Below are 11,337 nucleotides of genomic sequence, written 5' to 3' on the forward strand. Positions count from 1 at the left end.
ATAAATGAAATTTTCACATTTTTATGGATTGTTAAAATGTCTCAAACGTGCTTTTAATTTTTGTGCTGCTTTATTCATATTCATTTGAACACAACATGCTTTTTTTTTATTTGTAATTGTGTATGCTGTTTAATTGTGTCTATATATACTTTAAGGGACTCTGTGATACCATCTGAGGTTAACCAAGCAAAGAATCAATATTTAAAAGATAATCGTTGTATATTTAGGAACCCTTTTCTCAATTTCAGTGCTGCTTTATGAACAGAAATTCTGATAAAAGTGGGCACAAATTAAAATGCATAAAATAACAACTTAATATTTCCAAACGTTGAAACAGGAACATATATATATTGACATATATACTGTTCCCAGATTGACAACATCATCACATGAACACACAATTGTGACACATACATGAATCTAAAAAAGATTCGATCAATTGTCTATTGAATACACACTCAGTATGTTGTGTCCTCAATTCATTTCCACATTCTACTTTGCTTCATCTGTCCTTTTAGACTAGGGACGAGTCCGTTTGACCTTTTAGACTAGGGACGAGTTCTCAGAGGGACGAGTTACAAGATTCTTTTTTCAAGCGCTTATTCCACCAAGAAATCGACAAGATGGCCACCAAAATAAACATTGTGGCATTGAGAAATGTTTTCTTTCGCAAACAGCACGTCTTATCAAGGTCTGTTAATAAATTTACGCTTATGATTTATAAAAACATGTATGAATCAATAATTAATTATAACAGTTCCATTATGTTGCAAGCTAATTATATTGTAGCCTTGTCATGGACATGGGTTCCGAAAAGTGACGTTGCGCAATTTAGATGTGTGATAAAATAAAAGGGAATATTAAGTCAACTCGTCCCACTGTCAAATCGGCCCACTTTTGCACAAACTCGCCCCACTTTAATAAAAAAAAATGCCCCACTTTCTATATTTGTTTATCAACTATTTCACTAATGAGGGATTTTAGCATTGTTTAGGAAATAAAAAATACAGATCAAAGTACAACATGTTCAAAGTCAAAGGTCATCAAACTTGATTAATTTATTTTACAGACTTTGACATTTAAAAACTATATGTATCTATGAAGGAATAGCTGATACTTTTTTTCTGTCTATGAACAGTCAAGGGTCTAACTTAAAAAATAAGTTAGAGAAAAATAACATGCATGCGTTACACTTTCATGAGTTGTCTACTCTTTTTTCCTCAATCTGTAGTAACATATGTTTGTTATCAGTTAAATATATCATAAATATTTCATCTTCTGTGGGCACATAGCTTAATTCATTACCTTGATAACTACTTTTCTAATTCCATTAATACAATTTTGATCAACCATGGCAAATCAATGAGACAAGGCCTTTAAGGGAAAATAAAGCTGTAATAACAAGGCTTAGTTATTACAGGCATGTAACTTATCATATGAGAGTAAATGAGACACTTGGGAATTACTTGGAATCTTGCGCAGTGCCTCATTACAAGTTCTGATCATCATTTCTTACAATGAATTGAAATACATTGTCATTGTGATTTATGTCTCAGCAAAGGCTTTAAAAAGATGTAGAGAAGCTGTAATAACACCCTTTGGTTATTGCAGGAGTATATTTTCTGTAATAACATAGGTGTACTATGCACAATTGGTAAACTATGAACTGCTATATCTTCGCAAAGTTTAGTATACATAAAGAAAATTATAATATCAATAAAAATTGTGATAAAATTTAACAAAATAAAGTTTGTATATTGTCCCTTTGGAACATGTAACATACATATGTTATTAGAGTATTTTGATATTTAAGCCCATAATAACAACATGTTTGTTATTTTTCTCTAATAACTTTTTTAAGGTATATTTAATTAGACCCTTAATTGACTGATGAAGAAATAACATCAACAATGTGGTGCACACTGAATAACCTGTGTAGCATATGCATATATTATCTGTTTATATTCAACTTCCATAATGCCATATACATTGTATCCTAATTACCAGATATTTTAAAATTTTTCATTATACATCACTGTATATATGTATATACATGTACATGTATATTCATGTACAAATGTAACTTACATATTTTATCTGCATACATTTTTTTATTTACTTTCTTAGGGTTTCTAGCGTACACACATGTACAAGATGTAACCAAATAAACAGAGCCATCCCAAATACACATAACAGAGTGCTGTTACAGCCACCATGTATAAACAGAAAATCGTTAGGTAAGATTGATAAAATGTATTCGATCATGCAGTCTGCACCAAAAACTTTTTCATCTACTATATGTACTAGTCCGGACACTAAATATCAAAATTGTCCTTATATGACTACATTGTATATAAAATTTTAAAATTTTCACTAGTCCGAATCAATTTTTACTAGTCTGGGGCATCAGACTAGTGGCTAACGGTGCAGACTGCAATGTTAAAAAACACAAATACACAATTCAAGTGTTTTGTTTTCCTAAAAACTAGTTACATGTAATAATGTACTGTATATGGCTATATGCATACAATGCATATCTATCATTTGTCAGTGAGGGGTATCTGTGGGCAAGTTGTCTTGATTATTTCATGTATTTCATCAACATAGATCACTAGCATGTACACTATTCTGAAGGATGCTTCATTAGTTTACTGGTCATACTCATAGATAGATAAATCTGGGCATACAGTCTGAGTGGAAATTGGTATACCCAGTGACACATCCAGCAATACATATAGGTCTTAGTAGACAGCTATTTTCCTGTGACAGACGTTTTGATAATATTTACATCCTGGGAAGATTTCCCCAAATCACTGGAAATTTACTAGAGTATTGGACATTAAAGATTTATAACATATATAAAATTTAATAACACATACATGTAGCTGAGAGGGTGATAGAACAGATTGTTACCCAGAGAAAACATTGTTTTCCAGGATACCAATCTGCTCTATCACCTTTTGTATTCAGTATTCTAATCAAATATTCTCGACATATAGTTGTTAACTTCTATGTCTTTTGGTTTCTGATAGAGTATTGTCTCGTTGGCGATTGTATCACATCTTCTCAAAGACACAATTAATTACAGTAACTAAAACTAGTTCATAGCAAGTCACAACTAAACATATTAGTTAAAAAAAAAGATTTTATAATGATATATAATTTATCAGAAAATATAATTTTCAAATTTTTATGTTGTAATTTCAGTGAGACATATGTTTATTCAGACACAAGAGACTCCCAATCCAAACAGTTTAAAGTTTATACCTGGAGTACAAGTGTTGGAGGCAGGAACCAAAGATTTTCCCAATGCTTCATCCACTTACTGTTCCACCTTAGCCAAGTAGGATGATTTTTTTAAATGTTTTCAAGTTTGAAATAAGATTTTTATTTGTTTTAGAGCGATACATCACTATTCCAAACTGACAATGAAAATTCTAAAACATCAGCTTGTAATAATGACTACAAGAAAACAAAAGGCATTGATGTTTATCTCTATGTTTTAAAAAGGGCTGAATATTTCTAAAATTACATGATAATAAATAAATTTGGTGTTTTTACTGTCTTCTGATTGGTTAAAATCATTAGTTTTATTTTCAATGTTATCAATTTTGATGGCGACACGCCCACTCTGACGTTGTGTATTCATACGCTAACATGTGTGTACGTTGTCATTGTTAATATAAATAATATATAAAAAGTTCTTTGAGCCTTATTTTTGATAGAAATTTATTTATAATGAATGGCAATAATTTATTTTGATTTTATTGAACCATAAAACTAATTTTTGACTTTTCACATTTTACATAATCCGCTTCGCGGATTATTCAATGTGAAGAGTCAAAAATTAGTTTTATGGTTCAATAAATTCAAAATAAATAATAGCCATTCACTAAATAAAACAAGAAATAAGCATATATAATGTGCTTATCACAACCTCCCATCATGTCCATAGTAAATGTCATCTTACACATACATGTACATGTAAATAATCATGAAATTGTAAATTTTAACAATTCAATATCTTTCTGCTAAAAATTATTTTTGTGTTTTATTTGGTGTCTTATTTGCCTGTGCAAAATGTATTTGATTTTAAACAAATATTCTAACACTTTCAGTGTAAAGTAAGAAATAGGGTGTTTACTAAAAGTAAAATGATTTTTATGCATTCTCATACATTGTTTAACAATTCTCTTAAATTTCAGACAGCTGTTTCGAATTGATGGTGTAAAAGGTGTGTTTTTTGGAACAGATTTTATAACTGTAACTAAAGTAAGTCTTTTGTTGATATTTCAAGTTATTTATACAATGGAAATCAATGGATTTAGATAATCAATTCATGACACAAATGATCTAAATAGAATACAAAGTACATTTTGTATAATAGATATAAGAAGATGTGGTATGAGTGCCAATGAGACAACTCATCATTCAAGTCGCAATTTGTAAAAGTAAACCACTATAGGCCAAACATGTCAAAGTACCATCTCATTAATATTTTTAACCCATAAGTATCACTCAGTAATGAAAAAATAAGTTCTGTTTAGTTTTCAATAGTAGATGTAAACTGTTACCCATAGACTGATCTTGAGGGTAACCATTCAATTAAGGCTAAAAAACAGTAGGAGTAAAAAAGTAAGGATATTGAAACCAAGATCAACTTACAGTAAACTCATTTCAGTAAAAAGTATGTCATGTCAAACTCCAAAAGATGATATACAATGATAAGATAAATCCTTTGTTAGATATAGTGTTATAGATTTTTTCATATACAGAACTAATAAATATTCTTTTCGACTCTTTACACATATTGTAATATAAGATTTCTGATAGCTTCACTATTGCTCGCTTCAATTTCTATTACAGTGTAACCTGTCTAACCCTTCACCTGAGTATTCCAACATCTTACTTTAAGCGACACATTTTCATGGTCCCAAAATGTGCTAATCTTTTCAGAAAGAACCTGAGTATTTTGACACCCTTCTTAATCCAACATTTTTTCCTGATCCCCCATTGTGTCAGATAACACAGGTTGTACTGTACTATAATTTGGTATTTTATTGATTTACAGACAGATGAAGATGTTGATTGGCAGGTGGTAAAGCCAGATGTCTATGGAACCATTATGGACTTTTTTGCCAGTGGCTTACCTGTGTTGACTGATGAACAGCCATCTATTGATACTGGTTAGTAACTACAACATATGATGTTTAAAAATGTAATGCTGATGCTATACATTTTTATAAATGTAAAGTAAAAGCTACTGCATTTTGTGGAATTCACCTTAGCTATAGAAATTTACCTATAAAAATCTATTCAAAATTTGGTATTGTATCATCTAACTCCCCATAAAATGGACTATAATAAAAGAAAACACATGTTTAAAACAGGTAGCTTGACTTGGTGTATGCTAAAATGTGTTGGGTTTAAACCAGTGTTATGCCAACACCAACCAACCCTGTTTGTCACCTAGCAACCATTTGTAGTTGAAGTAAAAAACTCAATAAAGACTGGTACAGTGCAGCTAATGGAACAGGATGATTTTAATTGTGAACAAGAGAAATAATAAAAAAAAAAAGCACATATTTTGGAAAGCATGGTCAGAAAATGCTATTTACTACAGGTTTCTACCCACATATAACAGTATCTGGTTGAATACTGTCAATCAAGAAAATCAACATAAAGAATCATACACAAAGAGCAATGATCTGATTAATAAATTCTGTTTATAAAGATTGTTTGAAAAAAAATAAAATTTGAAGCAAATACTGATTTATCAATGTATGAATCTAAAACTTCAATGAAAAATTGTTTATTTATTTTTCCAGCTGTAGACCCAGAGGATGATGAGGTGGTCCTTATGATTAAGGAGTTACTTGACACAAGAATAAGACCTACTGTACAGGAGGATGGTGGAGATATTGTTTATATGGTAAACTATAAATACATTATAACTTCACTAGTCTTACTCTCTATCTCTTGTATACACAATTGGTTTATGCTTTGTTCCCTATGGAGTAAACTTAACGTTGCCTTTTCTACTCATCCACAGTAGAGGTGTGTACAGAGTGGCTAAATTCCAAGCTTAGCCACTCTACATAGTCTAAGTAAGACATGAAAATGCTTTTTTTTATCAGACTTTTAGGTTATAAGTGATAAAAATTTGCCTTGACATAGGTTAAAAAAAACCACAATGCAGGGACCAAGATTCGAAAAACATATCCATATGATAAAATTGAGAATGAAAATGGGGAATGTGTCAAAGAGACCACTACTGGACCAAAGAAAGGGCAGACACCAGCTGAAGGCTATTAAAGGGGTCTTCAGCACAGCGAGAAAATTCCAGCCATGGAGGCAGGCTTCCGATTTCCCCTAAACAAAATGTATATAAGTTCAGTGAAAACAGACTTCACATTAAACTTCAAAATATATAAATAAACTAAAATTTAAAAAAAACATACAAGACTTATAAAGTCAAAAGGCTAACTTGGGACAGGCACAAACAATATTTAGCAGACTTCTGTCTTGTAACTGTCTGGTAAATATGTTTGATAGATTAATTATACTGTAAGTTCAGAAAATTTTGGATGTTTTATTGATATGAATTATCTATTGATGTATTTTATCTTGCTTTTAATAAAACCATTAAATCTTTTTTTAATTACAGGGTTTTGAAGAAGGTATTGTAAAACTAAAGATGCAGGGTTCCTGTACAAGTTGTCCAAGTTCAGTTGTTACATTAAAACACGGTGTACAAAATATGTTACAGTTTTATATACCTGAAGTTATGGGAGTTGAACAGATTGAAGATGAGGCTGACAATATGAGTGAACAAGAATTTGAAAAATTTGAGAAAAGTATTGGAGAATCAAAAGATACCTAATAAGGAATTATGTTAATTATGACATCAGATGTTAATTTAATGTTATCCATTGATTTATTAATAGTGGATGTATAACATTTGATGCAATACTGTGCCAAGTGTGTTTGGAATTATTAAATAAGATGCTTTGTAAACAGATTTTTTTATGCACTTATTTGCATTTTCATTTTTTGAATTTGATATTGAAGCAACCATTTTAAGCCTCTTTTTCTTATTTTATTTGTGTATGGCAGTACTTCATACTAAAAACATACACAGAACAGATAATAATATTCAGTTAAAAGTCATTTGCTGTTTTGAGTTAATCAATGGGAAATAGGGTGAGCACAAGTGATTATTCCAGATATAAGCTATATACAGATATATACAACCTTAACTCCTTAGAGAAATGTATAGATGCCAGGTATTTCATGCAGATCCTTTGAAGTCTGTTGTTGATATTTATTGTTAGAACATGTGATGTGAATTGATATTCATTAAAATTTTAAAAACACACTAGTATTTTTGTTGTTTTCTAAAGGTAGAAGAAATGTGTAACACTAATTTTTGCTAGCATAATTTATGTTTTCCAATGCGTTGATAGACCACAAAAGATTAAAGTTTTTATGAACATATTTTAACAATAATAAGTTCTTCTACCTTTGGCGTATGTAACATACAATTTTAATTTAACTTCCTGCTTGCAAACTTTTCCAAAGTTCACGGTGGAAAAGAGTTAAATTCTTACGACTGGCAGTAACATCCTTGCCAAAGTGAGATGTCTATTTGGCTTTGCAAGATTTGCCACAAGCATGCAGCAAAATCATATCAGAATAGGGATGTTAAAATATGATGCCTGGTGTTAAGGGATTGCCATGCCCTCTGCACGTTAAAAAAACCTTCCAACAACTCTGAGGGGTCAGTAGGTTATCTGTTGCAAGGCAAAAGTTCTGTCCCTATCCAATGTACTCTCATTTTCCAGCTACCTATATATTGTATTTATATTTAACTTGATCTCGTCCAAAACATGCATGCAATGGTTGCCACTCAGGCACTGGACGTTAAGCAACCAACACTGAGTTAAATCTCTCGAATTTCTATTTGAAATTTAGCATCCATAACTTAAAAACCTAACAACAACAGTATAACAGTTTAATGACACAAAGACGAGTTGACTGATGTTAAAATGTTCGCAAGATAATTGATATGGTAAAAGATTCCCGATGAGTTATTTTTTGCTATTTGATATGTTGATGTGATTTTCACTGAAGACATGTGTCATCTCTAAAATAAAAAACAACCAATTGAGTTCCGTTGGTTTCAAGACTTAATAAAGTGGGCAGGCAATAATCAGCAGAAAATTCTTGACCAATATGCTTAGATAATTTTCACAGAACTGGTTTCCACATTCTTTATAACGGAACAAAAGAATGGAAAATGCATCTCAGATGGTGACAGTTTAAAATTCCATAAAGATACCATCGGGGATAAAACCACCAGCAGTGTCATCGATCCTGTTGTAAAAATGCCTAATCAAGAACAATAGACTTTTGATTTTCGTCGCCAGACGCAAGTCTTTCGTATAAAATACTCACCAATAAAGCACTAAGCAATACATTTAAAATCTCAAAAGTATGAAATCAAAGAGCAATGAGAACTCAAAATTCTGAAAGGTTTTGCCTAATACTGCAAAGATGATCAATCCCTACGGAAGAAAAATCCTTTGTATATCGAAATTCAACGTTTTGTAAACATTAGATTTATAAATATAAAAATATAAATTATTTTTAATTTAACATAGAAGTTCTGATTTCTGGGTTGGTGATACTATTGTAAAGGGGGGAAAAAGGCAACAGTTGTATACCACTGTTCAAAAGTCATAAATCGATTGAGAGAAAACATATCCAGGGTACAAACTAAAACTGAGGAAACACATCAGCTATAAGAGGAAGAACATAAACATTGGAGTGCAACAAAAACAACCTCCAAATTGAATACAACACATATAGAAACGCACTATATGATAACAACTGACATGTTCCTGACTTAAAACAACATGCTGGTTTGAACCTGCTGCTAGCCGAACCCTCCGCTTACACGAAAATATTAAAACTACTGTTCAGATGACAACACTACGTGACAGGAATACTAAAATTAGTGATACCATTGGAAAGGAAGCACTGACTGAGCGGATGTTAAAAAAAAACAAACTCAGAAAGATACAAATTTCGGAAGGTTTTGCCAAATATAGCTTACGTAATGGTAGTCTATTCTTGGTGTTGAAAGTATGAAGTATTTTGAAATTCAAAACTTGTAAACAGTTTATTTATAAATATAACCATATAACCATAATCATTGATGTTTCATTATAACACAAGTGCTGACTACTGGGCTGGTGATACTCTCAAGGAGGAAATATCTCCCAGACGTGGACTACTGCTGCGATGGTGATTGTTTTAATTTCCGTTTTTTATTGGATGTTTTATGAACTGATTTGTTCGAAAATATAAAAAAAAGGAACGTAGTTGTTTTTCACCGGATAAAACCGCAGTAAAGTTAATTCAGTATAATAAATACAACAGAAACTTAAACTGATACATTTTTGGTTTTGTCGATGACTTTGTAATTGGTTGAAGCAATATTTTACTAGTGTTAATAAAGGCAACAGTAGTATACCGCCGTTCGAAACTCATAAATCGATAGAAAAAAACAAATTCGGGTTACACCAGCCCAGTAGTCGGCACTTCAGTGTTGACATGAATATCAATTATTTTTATAAATTTCCTGTTTACAAAACGTTGAATTTATCGAAAAACTAAGGATTTTCTTATCCCAGGAAAAGATTACATTAGCCATATTTGGCACAAGTTTTTGGACTTTTGGATCCTCAATGCTCTTCAACTTCGTACTTGTTTGGCTTTATAAAATTTTTGATATGAACGTCACTGATAAGTCTTATGTAGACGAAACGCGCGTCTGGCGTACTAAATTATAATCCTGGTATCTTTGATAACCATTTACACCACTGGGTCGATGCCACTGCTGGTGGACGTTTCGTCCCCGAGGTTATCACTAGCCCAGTAGTCGGCACTTCGGAGTTGACATGAATATCAATTATGTGGTCATTTTTATAAATTTCCTGTTTACAAAACTTTGAATTCATCGAAAAACTAAGGATTTTCTTATCCCAGGAAAAAATTACCTTAGCTGTATTTGGCACAACTTTTTGGAATTTTGGATCCTCAGTGCTCTTTAACTTCGTACTTGTTTGGCTTGATAAATATTTTGATATGAGCGTCACTGATGAGTCTTATGTAAACGAAACGCGCGTCTGGCGTACTAAATTATAATCCTGGTACCTTTGATAACTATTTACAAACTAAAACTGAGGGAAACGTATTAAATATAAGAGCACAACGACACAACATTAAAATGTAACACAGAAACGAACTAAGCATTAAACAGAAAAGAATCGTCCCACGTCGTATAGTAATATGAATTCACACTCAAATATAAGAGGAAACAAACGACACAACAGAAACACAACGTTAAAATGTAACACACACAGAAACGAACTATAATATATCAATGGCCATATTCCTGACTTAATACAAGACATTTTTGAAAGAAAAAAATGGTGGGTTAAACCTGGTTTTGTGGCATGTCAAACCTCCCGCTTTAATGGCAATGTTAAATATAACATTAAAATCACAACACAACAGGACCACAATACTAACAAATAGGAGAACATATTGGACAAAGAAAAAATCGAACAATAGCCAACAAAAGCACCAGATTTAAAATTTAATACGCCAGGAGTGCGTCCCATCCACACAAGATGACGCCCAGATACAAAAGTTCGATAGCCAAAACAAGTACAAAGTTGAACAGCAAAAGTTCAAAAAAGCTGATCCAAATACGGCCAGGGTTTTTTGTTGGGAGTCGAACATCCCAATTATTTAGAACAACCTATACCTTCGCAAACAGTAAATTCCATAAAATGACTTTATAAAAGATATACATGATAAAACTGAAGTATTAACTAATTACAGAAAAAAAAAGCAACACACCGGATACATTACATAAACCAACATAAGCCAAAACAAAAAACAGACACACCCGAGTTAGTCAGGGCCCCGACGCGCGCGAAAAGTGACGTCACATTTGAAATTGTAAAATAGGACAAAAAAATGACGTCACATTTGAATTTCTTAAAGAGGGACGAAAGATACCAAAGGGACAGTCAAACTCATAAATCTGAACCAAACTGACAACGCCATGGCTAAAAATGAAAAAGACAAACAAACAACAACCCACATGACACAACATAGAACACTAAAGAATAAACAACACGAACCCATAAAAAACTAGGGGTGATCTCAGGTGCTCCGGAAGGGTAAATAGATCCTGCTCCACATGTGGCACCCGTCGTGTTGCTTATGTGATAACAAATCCGGTAAATAGTCTAGTCTAAA

General features: G+C 32.1%; 1 protein-coding gene across 1 annotated transcript; it reads left to right on the forward strand.

Annotated features, from left to right (window-relative positions):
- The first annotated feature begins 584 nt into the window (after positions 1-584).
- Positions 585-7,378, forward strand: LOC143044438 (NFU1 iron-sulfur cluster scaffold homolog, mitochondrial-like). The gene is made up of 7 exons (XM_076216453.1): positions 585-691; positions 2,128-2,237; positions 3,208-3,343; positions 4,206-4,272; positions 5,072-5,186; positions 5,829-5,932; positions 6,668-7,378. Exons 1-7 carry the CDS (start codon positions 624-626, stop codon positions 6,881-6,883), a joined length of 816 nt encoding a protein of 271 aa, XP_076072568.1. The 5' UTR covers positions 585-623; the 3' UTR covers positions 6,884-7,378.
- The last annotated feature ends 3,959 nt before the right edge of the window (positions 7,379-11,337 follow it).

Source organism: Mytilus galloprovincialis, chromosome 9, assembly GCF_965363235.1.
Source record: "Mytilus galloprovincialis chromosome 9, xbMytGall1.hap1.1, whole genome shotgun sequence".
NCBI lineage: Eukaryota > Metazoa > Mollusca > Bivalvia > Mytilida > Mytilidae > Mytilus > Mytilus galloprovincialis.

What these genes read in the sequence shown, in the direction of transcription:
- LOC143044438 (XM_076216453.1), top strand. Translation starts at nt 624, where the DNA reads ATGGCCACCAAAATAAACATTGTGGCATTGAGAAATGTTTTCTTTCGC. An exon ending in TACTGTTCCACCTTAGCCAA is followed by an intron (nt 3,344 to 4,205) that starts GTAGGATGATTT and finishes CTTAAATTTCAG; the next exon opens with ACAGCTGTTTCGAATTGATG. An exon ending in ACAGCCATCTATTGATACTG is followed by an intron (nt 5,187 to 5,828) that starts GTTAGTAACTAC and finishes TTATTTTTCCAG; the next exon opens with CTGTAGACCCAGAGGATGAT.